This window comes from Arvicola amphibius, chromosome 18 (assembly GCF_903992535.2).
Source record: "Arvicola amphibius chromosome 18, mArvAmp1.2, whole genome shotgun sequence".
In the NCBI taxonomy this organism is placed as follows: Eukaryota; Metazoa; Chordata; class Mammalia; order Rodentia; family Cricetidae; genus Arvicola; species Arvicola amphibius.
Genome location: NC_052064.1, coordinates 15,671,689 through 15,691,858, shown reverse-complemented (window position 1 = coordinate 15,691,858; position 20,170 = coordinate 15,671,689). Strand labels below are relative to the sequence as shown.

General features: G+C 37.9%; 1 protein-coding gene across 1 annotated transcript in view; it reads right to left on the bottom strand.

Annotated features, from left to right (window-relative positions):
• Positions 1–699: 699 nt before the first annotated feature.
• Positions 700–20,170, bottom strand: part of Sema3a (semaphorin 3A) — a 200,370-nt gene continuing 180,899 nt past the window's right edge. The window contains exons 14-17 of the mRNA XM_038315387.1: positions 19,383–19,540; positions 16,616–16,683; positions 3,679–3,821; positions 700–2,256 (exon numbers count right to left, since the gene is read on the bottom strand). Of these exons, the coding sequence (XP_038171315.1) occupies positions 1,801–2,256; positions 3,679–3,821; positions 16,616–16,683; positions 19,383–19,540 (825 nt within the window). The 3' untranslated portion in view covers positions 700–1,800. The remainder of the gene's footprint in view (positions 2,257–3,678; positions 3,822–16,615; positions 16,684–19,382; positions 19,541–20,170) is intronic.

Here is a 20,170-nt window from a genome sequence, read left to right as displayed (position 1 = left end):
ATTGTTTATTTAAATAATCATTAAAACTGAAACATGAACTTCCATCTGTGAAATATTTCAGTGGAGAGGGAACAACCATTTACTGCAGTTGAGGTGAGAAATTAATGCTTAGTTAATTAGAATCCTGAGACAACTAGAGTTAAAACATCAACGCCACTTGATTAATTAGCAGAAAGATGTTTAATTTGCATTCTGTGCATGCAGAAGGATCTGAGGAGGGACTCTTGAAGTAAAGAATGGAGTGCCAATGAGCTATTCTAGAATGCAGAAAGTCTTATGCATTTTGAACTCAACGATTCTCTAGAAACTGTCTTCAGCCAACAAAGGGAGCAATTCTGAAGTATTTTGTATTCCTTATTTCTTATTAATAAAACAAGGAGTTTTGCACTGTCTAAGTGAAGTGCGTGGTCTGAAAATAGTTTATAAATTCATTCTCATTGAGATGAAAACACTTATGTTCTTCATACAAATAATTGTACTATAAATGGTAAAGGAAAACGTAGTTGATTCAGAAAGAAATGGTTGGGAAATGTCATTAAGGTGTTCTAAATGTCCTCTCTCTCTCTCTCTCTCTCTCTCTCTCTCTCTCTCTCTCTCTCTCTCTCTCTTTCTCAGAACTCATTAATTGATAAAATAATAGAATCCCTAGTGGAATGTGGAATCACGAGAGAGGTCTATGTCTCACATAGCATGCAAATATTCAAGCAAAGAATGAAGAGACATTTTATTAACACTATGATAGAACAATGGGATTTTCATGAGATACACAGTTCTCTTTTTTCTGTGATCCTTCAGAATGCGTCTAATGAATTTCTTCTTTCCTTCTGTGCTGTCTTTATTTTTCAGTTGGCTAAGAACATTATGCAACTCACGGCTAACTTAGATAATACCTTAAAAGTGGGGATGGTGGGGAAACCTTCTATTTGTTTGCTTTCCTCAAAGGAAAAAAAACATAATTCATATCTTGGTTTCAATAATTACCAGTTAATGGTGAGAGTTTGTATCTAAAGTAATTATACTAACCCCTTCAGAACCGAAAACAAAGTGTGAAAGAGAGCAGCCCGCAGCTGAAAGTTTTAAACAAATTATACAGCACAATAAGTGTAAGACGAAATCCTACTCTAGCTTAGAAAACAGCTCCTTTTTACTGCATATTTGTCATGGTACATTTAAATTATAGTTTTAATAAAATACATCTTTAGATCAAAGCTGAAAGAAGACATCAGTAGTAGATCAGTGTATTCCATTCTTCTTCCGGGTGATGGCTGGTTTTATGTTTGTACATTTAAACACGCTATTTCACTCCGTCCCATTCGCCTTATCTCACTCCTCCCGTACACACAAACACGAGTGCCGGGAGACGAAACATCCTGGAATCCCATCACGTTTTGGAATATTCATCTGCTTACTAAATCCATGCAGTTTATTTTCAGCGCTCGCTTCAACGACATGGCTTTGCGGATACAGGTTTTCTACCCTCAATGGCAATATGGCAGGTGACATTTTTATATTTCTCAGGCAAAGAAGAAAGCAAAATGAACTCTTGGAGGAAATACTAGGTCGGCTGATGTGAACATCTCGGCTCACCTGCGATCTCTGTCAGGCCTCGGTACGCTGAAGAAAGCCTTCTGGGAAAGTTCCCCCACGGCCTTATTTGCGATTGGTGGATCCCAGTTGCATTTCCCACCACTGTAAACATCCACATAGGGCCTTGAACATGTCCATTGTGTATTGCATTTTTTTTCCAGTTATTCTCTAAGCAAGTTTGCACTTGTTCGAGGTTTTGGGAGGTGGTGCCGCTCAGACACTTCTAGGTGCCCTCTCAAACTCGTGGGTCCTCCTGTTTCTACCCTTCTTACTCTCCTGCATGTGCTTCCACTTGTTGCTGCTCCCTTGAGGGTGCCCTGGCCTCTGCCTACGCTGCTTTCGGTCCCTTTTCCACACTTGTTCACAGAACTCGTCCATCGTGTTCAGGTTCGGGTGGTTGATGAGCTGCATGAAGTCTCTGTACCAGACCTTCTGGCTGGGTGTCAGGCTGCTCGACATTTCTTTGGTCTTAGAGCCCTCGCCATCGTCATCTTTGTGAAGAAGTTCTTCCAAATGTTCCGTGTCGATGACTTCCAGGGTCACCTTCAGTAGAGTTTGCATGAATCCGTGCTCCACGGCATGACACAGGTAGTTGCCTGAGTCCTTCTTTTGCAGACTGCGAAGCAGGAGCCCTTGTTCTGTCCTGATGATGTGGTCACCCACTCTGATCTAGCAGGGGAAGGCAGAGGAGAGCATGCAGATTTAAGAGAAATGCAAGGTCTGGCACTCTGTTCAGAAAAACTTGATATTTGTTGAGGTGGGTTTTAGAAATTAACATTTTTAAGTTAAAATGAAAAAAAAAGTCTGTCTTGAGGAAAAAGCTATAGTGTCTATCAATTGTTTTTCAGATCCCTTTGAAAATTTCTACAATACCACTGTTTATTTTTTTCTCCCAATGGGACTTTCCAGGCTGTCTTGTTTTTTTAAAATTGATTTTTATTGAGCTCTACATTTTTCTCTGTTCCCCTCCCTGTTTTTATAGGCTACCTTTTGTTATCAAAATACTCAGGATAACTGGGGGAAAGAAAAAAACAATAATATGATACACAGTCAATATTCAATAATGAAGTGGGAACTACAGGAGTAAAAACCCAGAAAACAAAGTATTCAAAGGACTCCATAATATGATTTGTTCAGATCAGAACAAAATATCAGTATTTAAGCAAAAAGAAGAAAAAAATGCGTTTTAGGGTTGGTGACTTATTTGTCAGCTGGAAAGTTCTGGGTGTAACATGATCTGAGGGTCCACTCCGGGATACATCTAGCCTCTCTTTGACTTTGAATCGCCTTCACAATAGAAATCACAGAGAACATAACTGGTAATGTACACGGCATCCTTACAACTTACAGTGTAATTCTAGACATAAGAAGGGCTTACTATGTCAAAAGACCCCAAAATAACAGGATTGTTTTCACTTTGGCGCTCATATTAAACTTGTAAAATTATAAGTACTTAATGTATTTTACAAGTGAACGAAGCATTCTGGTCACCTTTATTTAACACTCATAAGTAATTTAAAAATCTTGGAGCTTTCTGTGTGGTTTTCCTTGTTTAAGTTGTTACACTTGTAGGGGGAATGTATCTATTGAGGAGGAAGATCTTCCTGAGGCTGTTTTAATAGTTAATGCCAGCATAGATGGTGGGACTCAATTTCTTCATTCCACATCAAGGAAGTACTTGATTCTCTCCCAAGTTTTTCCCACTTGCAGAAGTTACACAGAAAGAGAAAAGAGTATATATAGCAGAATTCAGTGAGCAAACTCCAAAATTCTAGGGAAGCTTGATTTTTTTTTCTTTTAATGCACAAACGTAGGATACATAAGTGCTTTATACCAGTCATGGCAAGAAATAAGGACTCTGAAATACATGCCCAGAGTGCTTCTTGGGCAGAAACTCTTACCCAGCTGCATTTGTTTCTTCTCTGTAGTCTGCTACAAAAGCCGCTCACACTGGGTGCTTGTCTAAAGATCTATTGTTTGATTCTGCACTGTGTTGGGTAATAAGTATTTCCCTTGCTCCAAGCCAACAGTACTGCGGTGATTTAACATATGTATCAGACAGAAATAACTCAGTCAGCTGAAGTCCCATACCTCCTCCTTCCGATCATCATTTCGCCTCTGAAACTGCCAGTATACCAAGGCTCTCTGTGACTTAGGACTGCATTCCAAGAACGTGCTACTGTTCTCTACTCCATAGATGATTCTCTGCTCAAGGCTGTGCCCATGGTGATTATCTAGTCAATGATAAGAAGGGGAGAGAAGAAAAGGTTAATTAGTAACTCCGTTTTCTAAAACATTGATTTGGAAATGCGGAAGAGAAATTGTTGCGTATGTAGAAGTCATTTTCAGAATCATAAAAGATAAAGAGCAAGCCAAGGATTTCAAAACGCAACTACTTGCCTCAGTATATCAATCCTTTTGTTTTGGGTTATACAGGCAGAGTTTTGTCTACCAGCAAGTAGCATCAAATGAACAGCACTGTGCACGTTCACTATAACCTTGGGTTTTGGTACTATGGACTCAGGACATGCAGCCCCGTTTGTTGTCCTCTTCTCTGGCAGGAATGTTATTAGATTCCACTTTTGAATAAAAGAGCTGTTTCTGACAACTCCGTTTGCTGCTTTGTAATTGTTTTTCATCTGTGAAATTAAAATCACCTAGCAACATCTAGCTCACGTTTTACAGAAGGCAGAGCTCAGAATGTTTACGCTCCCCACCAATAACCTCTGAAGAATTCACAAGTTTGTCCTGAAGACCAACTGATGTCAAATGTTTGGGATGGCTCAGTGGAAACTCACATAATTACAATGCAATATGGTTTCAATTGTTCTTATTTAAAAACGACATACCCTTTGTTATTTTCCAGAGTTAAGCTGTGGACCATGGCAAGAGCACATAATAAAAGGCAGCAATACAAAAATCTGTTTCCTGATTAAGTTTCTATTATTTTGCCCTTTTTGTAACCTCCTCCAATGTGGTAACTGAAACACAGCTCAGATCAAAAGTATGACACAGAGAGGCTAGGTAGAACTCAGCGAGAGAACCAAACTCGGGGCTATCTTGTGTAATCCTGTTTCCATTATGACATCCTGAGCAATCTGGAACTCATTAAATTAATTTAGAAAATAATAAATATATTTTCACATGCACAGAGAGCTGACAGTGTAGACAGATGAAAAATTTCTGCGCTCTCCTTCAAATTCAGCTAGGATTTTAATTTTAAAAATTTTTCCCCTCCTCTTCAGCATCACTTCGACAGTTTTACTCTTGTCTTAATGAGCGGAGTACTTTTGTCTGTCATAAGCAATAGGATTTGCTCACGTTAGGCTTAAAGCTTTTGAAAACTTGGATTCTCATCCCTGGTGTGGCCTCTGCTTCCCACTGCCCAGCTTTCAGTGTGCAGTAAGGAACGTCTACCATGTCACCATTCCGAGCCTCGGCCTCCGCTGTCTGCTTATCAGCTGCCCTAGGCAGGCATGAAAATCCTTCTGACCCTGGCACATAGATCTCTCCCTTCTTCTTAGACATCAATGCCCTGAAAACAGTAAAGGTTGTAATTTACAATGAAACTAAACATCAACCATTAGTTGATTCTGACTCACATTGTTTATCTCCTTTGGTACGTACATATATTTGCATTTGTATGTGTATGTATATGTGGACTCTAAGTTTCATAGTGAATGTGACATGCCTTTCTCCCCTCTCTACATGTCTCCTGTGTTACTCTGTAAGACATCTGTTCCCTAGACAGAGGAGAACTGCTGGGTGCACCAGGGCCAGCAAATCTGGGCCTCATAACCTGCCACGAATAATTAGAATGCTTTGCCATGGAAGTCGATGGTGTTTATATTAAGTATGCTTTCCTGTTATTCTATAGGGTAAACTTGCTAGGTCAAGACATGTTTGGACACGTGGCCTTCACTATGTCTCAGGGCTTGAACTGCAACATATGTGATACCACGATAACAGAAAGTCCCACTAAGTTCTCTTAACATGCCCTCTATGCCAAATATTCTCATGATGGAATCTCTAAATATGATGGATTCATCAATAGACGTCTACGTGTTTTTGCTGACACATAGTGACAAAGACCAGTGTGTCTTGAATAGTACAAGAGATCTTTATTATAAATGGGTGTGTCTGTTGACCTGAGAGATGACTCTGGAGGCCAGAGAACATGCTACTCTTGCAGAGAGCCACAGGTTTGGTTCCTACAGAGCAGCTAACAACTGTCTGTAACTCCAGTACTAGGCAATCTAACATTAGCTTCCAGCCTCTGTGGGGACTACACATACATTATGCACACATATACAGACAGACAAAACATTCATGTACACAAAATCAAAACACAATCTAATAAAATCAAAATACATCTAATAGGATTAAAACACGATATGCAAAATTCTCAAGTAACGAATCAAAATATTTTTGAAATCGCAGTCTGACTTGTCTCTTTGCCATTTAAACTAAATATTTCTTTTAGCACTGTGTTTTATTTTAATTTAGGTTTTATTTTCTTTTTAGTATTTTTATTTCTTTTCTTTTCTTTATTGTCTTTTCTAATAGGAAGAAAACTTTCTCAAGTAGCAAGAAAAAATCATCCTAGTAACAGGTATCTTTTTATATGGAGAAAAGCATCTCTTCTGTTCTCTTCATAGTTTCGTCTCACACAAAATGCTGTATGGCTTAGCAGAAAATCTATATTATGCTGCTTAGAGTTCGCCTTAGGAAAGTAATGCTTTTCTTTAAGAAACATAATAATCGCCACATTCTCAGTACCCAAGTGAGGGAACAGCACCTGGCTATTTTGGTTCGTGAGCTTGGAGCCTCTAGTTAGTTTGCTTTGATAACTACTCTTGCCAATACCTTAAGGACCGTTTGTCCACTGAGGTGACCCCTGCTTTGTCCCCTTTCTCCAAACAAAGAGAAAGAGAAACATCTTTTAGCTAACAACTAGTGCCCCCCGACATCCTGTTCTAATAAGTATTTGTCACGATCAGCACAGAGATGTCCTCCGGTATGGCTTCAGTTACAGATTCTCTTATTTGTTTTATTAAGTTGATTGTCTGCCTCAGCCGGAAAGATAAAGGGTAAATTTTCATTGTGCTTAGCTTTTTTTCTGTTAAGTTCTCTGTAGTATGACCTACATACCGTTACCAACTTCTAATCTAGGACTAGAACACTCACGTAGATGACCTCAGGCAAACACCCTACACTTCAGTATTCAGATGCAGTGACTTTGTCAAATTCATATTTGTTTCACTTTAAGCTTTATAGATGCTGTATAAACATTCTGAACGTGACGTTTAGGAGGAAATGAAGCGTCCATGATCTGTTTTGACTTTTCTTCCCCAGCGACTTGCAAAGCGCTGGGCAGCACAGGAAATGCCGAAGATACAACATCCACGCTTCACTGTCTCATGCCCCCCATCACAGCAAGGTGTAAACAGGAGAAATATTATTTTCATTGTTATCTTTTTCATCATGCTCGGTATTTTGTTCATTATCTATTTTTAAGCATAGTATTGTTTTGTAAGAGCACCATACTTTAATTTCATAGAAGACATTGAAGGCAGTTATTCCATTTGAGTCAAATCTGACATCATGTTCATTAAAAGTTTCCTGCAAGATACAAAGTCTTGCGTATTTGGGATTAGTATAATCTGAAATCTCCCGCTGGATCAGGCAGCTGCCTGGAGAGCAGCTGTCCTGCAACAAAGAGTGTTAATGGATAATTTATTCCGTCAAAGCTGTGTTGGGCTGGGAATATGGTGGGCACTGAGGAAGCCTATAGCAATTCTCTACTGTGCTGCTTACTGGGTTTACGTCACAATGTTCTGAGTCTGGAGACTATTGCCTTACAGTCTTTTCGGTATGTCCACCTTTGGGCAACATTATTTTCTGTTTTGAGAGTTATTAAGATTCTTTTATAATAACTGGTTAGTGAAAATGAACTCTGTGATCCTGCTCCCCTCTCCGCTGTCTTAGAGAACACCATCAGGCAAATGGGTCATATGACCATGACATCTCAGTAAATGTATTCTTACTGGTGACTTTTGTTCTCTTATAGGACATACTCTGAGTGTTTCTCTTCACTGCCATTTACTCTTTGCCTTATTTCTGCTTAGTAAAAGAAAAATGATTATAAACTATCTTGAACATATTATAAAGATTATATCACTGAGAGACTATGTAGGTAGTCAGAACTTTCAATTTTTTTAATTTCTTAAAATACATCTTGGTGACGCCATGATGTGGCTTCTATGAGATATGAGATGAGATTTATGATGTGGGGATGGAACTGTAACCCAGGCTGGCATGAAACTCACAGTGCCCCTGCCTCAGCTTCCTGATTGCTGGGGTTGTAGGAATGCACTATCACATCTACTATGATTTCTAGGCTAGCTAAGAAAAAAATGTTTAAATATATCCTCATTATCTATTGAGAAGATACCATGACTTTACCACCGTGCATCCAGCTACTATCTAACAACTGGTCAAATCTTAGAAATGGAACTTTATGCACAAATGGTTTAAAAAGAAACAAACAACCATTTTATGATTTAAGTCTCTCATCATTAAAGTACAAAAGAAAAACCCAGAATGAATCGCTATAAAATTGTCAGTTAGGGCCTGAAGAGAGGACTAGGAGGTCAGGAGAACTTGCTGTGTAAACACTAGGATCTAGCAGTGCCTGGAACTCCACCTGGGAGTAGTGTGCAGGCAAGAAAACGGCTGGGGCTTGCTGCCCTCCAGTCCAGTGAAGGAAACATAGTCCCCTGGCCTAGAATATCAAGACACATTGCTTCAAAAGATAGAAAAGAGCAGCAGGGGACACTGGGTCTCTTCTTCCGGTCTCTCTGCGTGTGCACACATAGGTGTGCTGAAACCCCTAGATGGAGAGACACATACTACAGATAAAAAAGTCTTTCAAAACTAAACTAAGCTAAAACTGCAAGTTGTTTGTCAGTGAAGAGGATTAAAATTCCATCACCATTGCTTTTTTTATATCAATTTTATTTTAATTTCAGAAAAAGCAGAGGTATTTCTCAGAAAATAATATTTAGCATTATTAATGTACTCCCATGGCTTCAACATGTTTGGCTATATGTATGTGTATATATATATATATATACACACACACACACACACACATGTGTGTATGTATGTATTTATATGTATATATATACACACACATACATATGTGTGTATGTATGTATTTATATGTATATATATACACACACACACATACATATGTGTGTATGTATGTATTTATATGTTTAGACACATATATTTAAAAATATTGATGTCCTCACCAACCCATCCCTTGTCACTTTTTGGCCTGTCTTGGGTTGAGGGAGAGAACACATTAGACAGTTTGGTCGGAACTACAGAGACTTCCACAGCTGCCTCTTTTCTCTGTACTTGCCACCTTGGGGCTTGTTTTGAGGGAGTCAGAACACAGGAGACTAGCACTAAGAACAAATTTTCATGGAAAAGAAACCTTAGTCGAGCATCCACCCACAGCGGTAGCCAAACACGACTACCGAGGGTACAGATCCAATGGCTGTTGCAATAGTTCAATGGTTCAAGAGCAAAATTCCGTGCTGAGTCCACACTAAGACACATCGTGTGGTGCCTTTAATGTCGGTCCTACTTTCCTTAAAAGCATCAAAGAATGCCCCTCAGCTTCAATGCTTTGTGAACTGTCTCACTCCTTGTGAAACACATAGTCCTATTATTTGTAATTATTGCAAAATTGGTCATTTCTCTCCCTTAATGTGCCTACCATAATTTCAGCAGAAAGGCAATCAAGAAATCTTATCAGATATCTTCTGAGCAACAAACCTAAATAAATACGCTGTATTTAAAAGCGGAAATCTTATATAATTTGATACCCACAGGCACAGACTCCAAGCTTAACCAATATAAAATGGCAAAGGCATTATATAGTCCTACTATGGTAGAATATTTCATTAAACTACTAATTAAATGGATATATCTTAATTTTAATGATAAAGTAATTGGTTTGAGATGTAGTGGAAGATATGTATGATTAAGTATATTACATATCAAAAATTATAATATAAAATAATAAGAGAATAAAGCTATTTGAGATGTCATATGCATAGTGTTACATTTTTCATGAAAGTCTATGCTAGCAGTGGGTCATAAATAATGCACATTGTCAGAAAGAAAACAATCTAATTAAAAAAAATTTTTGATTGTATTTTATGCTATAGCCTTTTGTCCTGAAAACTACAATAGACATTAAGGGTATAGTTATTAAACTGGTATAATAAATTCTCCTGGGTTCAACAATCTGAATAGAGCAGAACATTGAAATCAACTAAATATTAATATTATTTAAAAATCAGCAGTATGTTTGGATAACACAATGTTTCAATATGTTGCAGCTGCTAATGACAAGAAGTAATGTTTCTGAGGAAGCAATCTTCAATTAATCATTTCCTCTTTTAGAGGAATAATTTATGGAAATGAAACGAGACTAATAAAGCAGAAAGAATGGGAGGAAAGAAAGAAGTTAAATAAATTGCTTCCTTTTGTAACAACAGAAAGTCATGATATCCGTCATTTGGCCAGAACTATCATGTTGCTTAAGGCCTTATTTAGCATTTGATTCTCTTCCAATAGCACGGAAATAGAAGGGATCACATTTCAGCTGCCCATTTATTTCTTCTCCATTTTAACCCCATAAACATCTTCCAAGATTGAAAGGGGAACAAATGTAACAGTCTTGGAAAACGCAATGTCACTTAGGAGACAGATGGATAAGGTAGTGAGCCACATAGTCATTCCTTCTTCGATTTCAGGTATTTTGGATTTTGATGTGTTTTTCCCTTATCGAGAATTGAGTTTCACAGACAATAGCCATAAAAATCAAACACAAGTCGAAAGAGAGGCAGATAGATATAAAGCAATTTAACTAGTCATCTTGGAAACTTTGGAAATATAGTTACTACGTTATGAGGTGACAAATCAATTCTAGTTACTTTTCCAAATTGTATTTGTAATATTTCTCATTTATAGTCCCAGGGAAGCATCAAGCAAGAAAAAAGGAAGCATTGGCCCAATACTCTGGTGAAACAAAAAATGGTAGCATTATGTTCGTAAGCAACTGATCATTACGTCTTTCTTACTGATATGTAGATGACTATCCAGAAATACAACATTTACCACCACAAAGATTTCAAGTAGGTGAAAAACATCCTCGTAGCAGGCAATCACAAGGCATATCATGGGGGAGGGGGTTATATGTCATGGAAAAATAAAAAAATGAAAAATGAAAATAAAGAAAAAATATTATACCATAGCCATTCATGCATTTTACATCTGCAATGTAGATGAACAGCAAGCCACTTACCAAATGTCTATATCTGGGGGAGTGAAAAATCTAAAACATAAATTACAGCACGTGAAAAGAATCACACTTGTTTATCAGTGGAATTTCTGTGACGTGGTTTTTCAGTGTTTGGGGTGCTGGTTGCAGCCATCAGTCTCTGTAATTTTGATGGACTGTCATGCAGGCTTCTACAGGAAAGCACATCCCTTTCTATTTAATCCATCTCCTAGAAATGTGACCAACTTCAATGAAGGATAATGGATGTGAGTTGTCAAGAACAAAAGGACTTAATGAGATCTCACAGAAAAAGTACATATCGACTTGATAAAGCCAATAAAATCATAAACAATATTTTAGGCACAAATCAGGATGTGTTTTTGTTCCTGGGCATTACTTATCCACTAGGATATCATGTTTTGAACTTTAAAATCCAGGTACTTTTCATTATTTCTCCTGCCTTTGTGTTTATTTATTTGAACTGGTTCTTAGAATGTGCTGGTCAGCCTATGGACAAGGATGAGAGGGACAGATTGATAGGCGAGGGGATCTTAGCAGTATTATTTTATAGTAATTATTTTACTGGAGAAAGTAACTTTCTAGCCATTAATTTGATAGCGTATTTTATTTTTTAGAAAAAGTGTTCTGAAATAATGATGAGATCAATGTGTTTCTTTGGAAATGAAACATGAGGTTGGGAATAGTTATACCGGCCACAGCTATATTCTCTTATATGATATCATGACTATAGTGTTTCTTAGTACAGGGCATGGTGAGAGACAAAAGCTTACAGAGCGGTGTCAATACACATATAGTTACTGTAATATCATGAGTTTATATGCAACATCTGGTATGTTTTATTTTCATGATTTTATAGTGTATGCATTACCAAAAAGAGCAAAATAATCTATATGCCAGAGCAACATTGCCACAGGAACAATTGCTTCAAAAAATAGAACAGGAAACATAGAATTTAATCTTTCATTTACTTTCCCCAAGCGATTGATGGGAGATAGGAAACAATCATTTGCCAAAGCAGAACCTTCCCATAAACAATAATGAAAATACCATCTTGTATTATAATGATATTTGATCCTAATACCTTTTGGAATTAAAGAAAAGGTGCAGACAGCTTAGATTCCATCTTTATAGTAACTAAACTTAAGTGCACAAATAGATTACTTTGGGTGAGATGAAAATTTTTATAAAGAAAATAAAATAAATGAAAATATTGCAAACCGCACACACATTTAGTCCATATAACTGGTAGTTTGCCTAAGGCAACATCTAAGGACAATTGTTCTTCATTGATGGCTCCAGTGGAAAGAGTTTCAAGGACGTTTCCAGCCATACCATGTGACCTGCTCCTTCAACACATTCTCATTACATCTGAACTGGTCTGAGTTAGCTGTGTTGTACCTTTGCTCTTAAGCAGGGTTGAAGTTTCTTTATTTCAGAAGGGATTCTTCCTTATCTTTCTTCCCCATGTCAGACTCTGACATATGCTGGGATTAAATTCTCTGTCTGACGATATGGATCTACCTGGTTTGTGTGAATGCCAATCTTAAACCTTCATTACTGCCACTTTAGAAATCAAAGAAGAGTTTGGTCCTCTCTTTTCTTCCACTTATGATTATGATTTGGCATTTTTTTTATTGTTTCCTTTCATTTGCATGGGCATTTATTCCCCCCTTAGACTTTTATTGAAGATTTCATCTGAGAGATTGAATCTGGAATCCTGCACTAGATTGCCATTAGTGGGCCCTTTTGTTTCTTAGCAGCTCATGGTGTAGTCGGATATTTAATCTTCTTCAGTATTACTTCTTCAGTGGCATGTCACAATTTATGGGACTTGGGGTTTGAAAAGGATGACATCAACACCTAGATCAGATATCAAGGCTCCTCTTTGGGTTAAGTGTTCATTTTCATATTTGGAAGATGGTAGAGTACAGATCATAGAATCATCTTTTCAAAATACTAAACTTGTGCCTCCCTAGGCCCAAAAGACAGTACTGCCAAAGTGATTTTTATGAAATTTGGGTATGATTTTTTGATGCCAATCAAGACATAAATTGAGATGGGCTAGCTGCAGAGATAATTTAGAAGATTGACTTCTGTTGCCAGTTCATCGTGGGACACTATAAAGGAACTGCATGTATGCAGAACAGCCAAGAAAGCCATTAGAAAGTGAAACCGAATGATGCCACTTAATTAGAAGATAGGGCATAAAGCATCTCCATGATCCAGAAATTTAAGATGGTGGTATGAATTTTAAAAATGAAGCTTTTTGCTTTCTGGACACAAAAATCATAAATCGTGTTATGGCTCATTTTGGTTTGAAAGGAGGGAGGAAAGGGAGACAGTGGAGAGGTAATTGAGTTGGCCAGTCATTTTCTTAAATGTGAACTTGGACAAGCTCCAATTGCAGGCGTACTCTCCCTTGAGGGTACGGAATGGACTGGAAACAACCTGAATTCTACATTAGTATTGTGCCTGGCATGCTATAGAAAGACACAATTTCCCAGCACATGTACTATTAGGGTTTGATGCTAAGGCTTTGGTTGAGTCACCACGGTGCCAGAGAAGAGTGTTTTGGGATCAAGGGAAGTGAAGTGGATTTTTCTGTTGCATCCAGAACAGTCGAGCTGACTACTACTTTGCACAACAGGATCATTCAGGGAGGGCGTGTTGAGGGTTATATCAGAAGTGTAATTTCTTCCACCTTAATTTCAAGGTATTTTATAGAGAGTCACTTTATTAAAAAATCAGGATATATAAAACACAGTGTGTTTACCGTTACAGCTGGAAGCGATCATACTGAAGTGTATAATTTGGCTGCATGTTGCTTAGGAGCTTTCTGTGGAAAAAAAAAACCATCTCATATCTCTACCTGTTTCCATATGAGCACATATATTTTATTGAATGTGAGAAGTGACATTGGCAAGACAACATGCATGATTTAAACAGCGGTGGACTCTGGATTGGGGCCCATTTACTTTCGAATATTGACATCTATTATTCGGAGATAATTCACAGATCCCTAATGGTAAGACTGAGCCTGGCCAAATGGGGATTCCTGACTGGCTCTCCACCCATTTGAACTTTACCATAACCTACGGTGTGCATGCTTTAAATTTGGTCAATTAGCAACAAAAGCAGCCAGCGAGCACAGAGACCCTCGAGGAAGGAGGGTTTTATGGCTTTGGAATTTTGTGGGCTGTTTGGATCTTTAATCCCATCTCAAACCTGAAATAGAGGTGGTTACCAACCAAAAAAGAAACAATAGATGGAGTTCTTGTTACACTAACATGCTCCAATTCCTTCTCACTCCATAGCACATATGGATTCTAACTAGGCTGTTTGGAGAAGAGCTCTCTCACACAGCCCTCTCTCTTTACTGCTAACCAGCTCTATACATTTAGCCTTCAGAGGCTTGAACCAGCACAAGGCCGCCCAAATATAGCTTCAAAATGAGAAACGTCACCTCAGAGGAAACCATTCAATAATCATCAATGTTTATTTGGACATGTCATATTTTTAAAAAGTCTTTGTTCATTTTTTTCCTATTTGTATATGAGATATTTCTAGCTCCAGTAGATATTGTTTTTGAAAGAGTATAAGAACTTTGCTACAAAGGACTGCTAACCAATGGAGACATCACCAAGGTGATACATGTATCACTGCTATGATTCTTAGAACAGTTTAGTGATATGTACATAATTAACTATTATTAATCAAATTAGAGTTCACAGTGATATTTCTCTGTGTGTACATGCAAATATGTGTGCATATTCATGTGATTGCAGATATACATATGTAAGGGTGTATTTGCAGAGATACATATGGAAGGGTGTGGTGCACACATAATGCACATGGAGACCAGAGGCTGCTCAGCAATGTTGCTTCTTGGGCAATGAACTTTTGGCATCTGCCTGTCTTTGCCTCCCAAGTATTGGGTTATAAGGACAATCCATCAAGCCTGGCATTTTACACAGGTGCTGAGGATCATAAAGTCACTTTACTGACTGACACATATCCTTAGCACTTATAATGATATTTCTTAATAAAATGGTATTTTGTAAAATCATATTACATTTCTGAATATGATGTTGGTGATAAAAATGTATCTCTTTTTCCATGATGCTACTTAGTTCAAATCACTACTAGAAAATTAAAGATTAAGTGTTTCCATTATTCTTTGAAATGTTTAGATAATTCATTACCATTCATTCAAAATTACTGAATTCTCCTAATATTCAAAATTTTATATTCATTACAACAATGTATAAAGCCCACAAAGATACCTATGAATTATAGTCTAACTGAAATAACCTAAGTTTTGCCTGCTTTTGCTTCTGATATTTTTCTGTATCTCTCAAGATATAAGCACATACATTCTTCAATATGATGAGTTAGTAATTACTATTTCCTCATTTATGAAAAGATATGGTACAATATTTTCACTTGAAATGAATTCATGAAAAATTAGTAGCTATTCAATTGTCAAAATGGAGACTGCTCCCTGTAAAACTTGGGGAGAGTGTGCTAGTACAGACACTTACCTCAGTCTAAGACAGAGCTAAAACTTTGCTCCTATTCTCTGGTCTTTTCCTTCAAAGTCAGGAGAGTAACCCATAGGAAAGCCATTGACTAAGAATGTGTAAAGTGGGAGATTTTTAAGCATTTGCTCCAGCATATCCTGATTCTCCCACAATTCCACCAAGGATCTTTGAGACTGATGTCAACACATTGAGGCTATGAACAAGGCGGACTGCATTTCAAGAAGGTAACAGATCTTGCAATGTGTGATCAAGTTCTACGTGTAGTGGTGGCTCCCCTTTAGGATACAGAAAATAAGAATATTCTACACACCTAGTAAATCAAATAAAAATTAACCAAGGAATAGCAAGAGTGTCTTGTGATGCTGTCCAAAGCACCTGAAGAGAAAACAGGGTAATCACGGTCGGCGACAGTGCCCATGCTTTGCGTGCTAACTATTACTTTTTAAATGCTCATTAGTGTCACTGCCATTGAGACGTTTCCCCAGCAGAGGGAAGCACAGCTTCATTATTAATTTCATAAACTGAAATAGGGAAAAGGAGCTTGCACTCCAGTGATACATTTTAAATGGAGGTTGGCTGATGTTTCACATTAAATAAGCAACTGTGTCGTTTAACATGTCTTAATATCTTGTAGAAAGCATACAGTGTATTGGTTCCAAATTCCACTTCAAGGAAATATACAATTAGAATTTTAACATAAGGGCATTGCTTCCTTGTCTATCTGACTGAAACAAAAAGAATATACTGGCTTAGCATCATTGGCATATAGATATATGGCTTCTTGGTTGATTTTAACATTAATTCTTTTAAGTTTGTTTGATATATTTTAATGAAAATTTCTGTTGCCTATCCCTTTGGCTGGCTAACATGTACAAGTAGGTCCACAGACCTAGCTTCTTTTTGTCCATGTAAGAAATTTGAGTTTTATATCTCATAGAAAACTAAAATCTTGAATTTCTTATACCTGTGATCATAAAGCTACTCCTGTATTGCATTCTTCAGCATTTTCTTCACATCGAACCATATTTCCACTAAGTATTTGAAACGATGTGTGCACTCTTGGCACTTGAAGATGAGAGGGTTAAAGACAAGGAGTGTGACTTACCATGGTGTTGTAAGTCTGAGCAGTGGGTCAGCGGGTCTCCATTTCTGATGTCTTGCCGTCTTGTGCGTCTAAAATAATTACATTTAAGAGACATTACTCTATCTCTGTTTTTCCAGTCAGGGATTTCTGATATGAATGAAAAAGCAAATCTTATTGACTATTACAGACAATAAAGCAAGACGTGCATTTGCATCCGGTGTGGCTGTGTGAGGGGTTAAAGGTGATCAAACTGGAAATCCAAGATCCTCAATTCCAGCAACTACAGTTCAGGATGTTAACCATCACTAGTAGACTTCCTTGCCTGTTTTCTACCAGATATCCATCAACAACAATCTAACACTGAGAATCTCTGACCTTAATTTTATATGAAATGAAGTATAATATATTTAAACATCAGCCCATTTCGTCAATAAACATGATTGAACTATTGTCTAAACATGATTGGACTATCGTCTAAATCCGATTGGACTAGCGTCTAAACACAATTGGACTAGCGTCTAAACACGATTGGACAAGCGTCTAAACACGATTGGACTATTGTTCTCATCATCAACGTGGTTGTAAGCTTGAAAACTAAAATTCACATGAATGATGATTTCCCTTACTGCACAAACATATTTTTAAAATATACTACTGTCTAGCTTTTGCATGTTTAAACATAGAATTCTTTCTTTTATTGCCTTTTAATTTTGTTATATCAGTATTTTAGAGAAAAGCATCTTTATTGTGTATCATTTGATCTTTTGGGGTAATAAGGATTGAACTCAGAGCCTATTGAAGTATACCTCCAGCGTTGGCTTCTTCTTTCTTTGTTTTAGATAGGGTCTCATCCTACAGTCATGGCCAGTCTGCTGGGGTTTCAGGCACACACCACCAGGATTGCCCTATCCTATGGTTATGGCTGCAAATCAGCTTATTTGTGCAGTGAGGAGAGGAGGAACACAAGCAAAAATGTTGAACTTAAAGGCAAGTTCTCCTTTTGCTAGGAGAATGGGTGAATCAAGATGACCTCCTCTCTTACAAAAGAGAAGAATGTACGTATCAAACTAGAGGGAGTGTTCTTTCCAGGGCTCTCAAACTGTATGTGAGATTCCCTGAAGTTAGACATACTTGGAAGAGGAGCTGACCTCCTGCTACCAGATACAAAATAGATATGAAAATGGGGAGATGAGAAATATAGAGAATGGCTGTATGTAACACACATGGAAAGTCTGGTTGTACTTGACCGATTTTATTTTCTTTGTCATCAATTTAAAGGTGTTATCTTGTGATAAAATTAGTTACCGTGCTTGAAAAGAGCGCCTTTATTGGTCATTGAGAACTGTCAACATGGAATTCATTACAGAACTCAAGAATTTAGATGTCTAAAGTATTTAAGGATTTCTATTTGCGGAAAGAGTGAGACTATCAAACAGATGTGCACATTTGAAAACTGAGCCAGAAAGAGAACAGTGAAACCCGAGCCTTAGAGCACTGGGGAAAGCCTTTCTCGATGCCCAAGCTTTAAAAGCTGCTCTCAGAGCATCTACATCGTTTAAGGACTCTACCACACTCCTCAAACACGTATCTAGTGTGAGACACGTGCAGTTAGATCAAGTAAAATCCGCGAGTCACAAGAAGAACAAAAGCACAAATGAAACACTTTTGGTCTTAATTTGTGCGTGTGTGAGAACCCCTTTCAGATATATACATACTAGTTTTATGTGATAGTTATCTTTACCTCTTTTTCGCCTTCTTTGATAAGAGATACTTAAAATTCAAACATCTCTTTACCAAATTCTGTGAAGTTCTTCATTATTATTTAAATTAAAAAAATACTCCTCATTTTGAGATCAAATAGGGATTTAAACATAGGAAGAAACTCTTGGCTTTCACTGTATCTGAGTGTATGTGTGTCTCTGTGTGTTGAGACAGTGAAACATGTGCCCCAATTGCACAGCTGCATATGTGAAACTGGCGTGACTGCCTCGTGTTTCAGAGCTCTTCTCCCCCTGGGCTTGAAGCAGGATCTTTGTTGTTTGTTGAATATGCACAGCAGGCTGGCTGGCTTGCTCTCTCTCCTGTCCCATCTCCCTGGCTACAGAAGCACTGGGAATACAGACGTGCACACCACATCCAGCATATGCAGATTTGGGGGAATCACACTCAGGGCCTCACAGTTGCATGACAAGGACTGTACCCACTAACACATTGACCCAATCGTCCTTTTCACTGTTTAGGCTTAGGATCTTCTATATTCCTTAGATTCCATAAAAGCAAACGAACTCCTGTCTGTTAAGAGATTTCTTTTCGCTTGGTAACATAAATGGCCTTATTAAAAACGGGCCATAATACCTCTAGATAGATAAAAGTAGATAGAACATTGAGTTCAAAGGGCACAAGGCCCAGACTCAGCTCTATTTTCTCTTCATAACTTTTTTTGGAATTTTGGCCCTGTTTCTCCCTTATTAAAATAAAACTGCGAATCTAAGTTGCAATGGTATGGATAATGTGCCGCTGTCCTAAAAGTCCTTCAGTTATTGGTTCTCATTTAGGATTAAACTTTCCTACTATTCATCCTTCCTCTTTTCTTGTGGTTTTTAGGAAATGGGAAAACAAAACAATCAACAGCAAAATAACAATAAAACACTCCTATCATGTTAATACCTCAAATCTTTCTTTATTTGTACCTTAAGGCAGTGTGCTTATTCATAAAGGGTTATGCTAGAAAGCAGATCAGTAAGTCTGCAAAGAAACATTGTATTTCTCCTTTCTGGTTTCGTCTTACCTTTTGGCGGTGGGAAAGTAGCGGGAGCACGATGACCCATCCCAGGCACAGTAAGGGTCCCGGGCGAGGCAGCATTCGGCACAAGCTTTGCCGTAAATGTCGCAGCGATGCAGAGGAAGCTGGACGACGCCAGCAGCTGAGCCAACGTAGATCTGTTGCTGCAGATGAGTTAAGAAAATACTCTTTGGGCTCTCTCTTTTAAAACTAACATGTTTGGGCTCATTAACAATACGTTATATTTATGGATCGCAGTTGTTTAGATCGTTTCTGAAGGTCTAGCGGACAGTACAGTTTACAGTGAAGTAGAAACCAGTTCTAAGCCTGACTGCAACAGGAATAGAGAGCGAGATGGTTTTCTCTCATTAGAGAATTGATTAATGATATAGTAAGCCTCAAGTAAAAGTTATGTAAATGCTATGCCAGAGGACAGGTTGTCAGATGTAAACCACTGCCGCCAAGCCTGAGAGTCTGAGGGTGGCTGTAGGGACCCACATGACAGAGGATGAGAACCAACATTCCCAAACAGTTCTCTGTCCCTCACACCTGTAAACTGCACTGTGACAACCCCCTCCACAACATGAATAAAAACACAACACATTTTTAAAAATTATATGAATACTGAGACATGTAATAATAGTCCGTAGGCAAAAGACTTTAAAGTATATTTTTTCTAGGATATGAATGAAAATTGAGTTTTCAAACAACTTCATCGTGACCTTTTGGCATTATAAATTGCTTGATAGTCAGAAATGGACATTTTTGCATTTCCAGAGGCTTTCACTTACAGA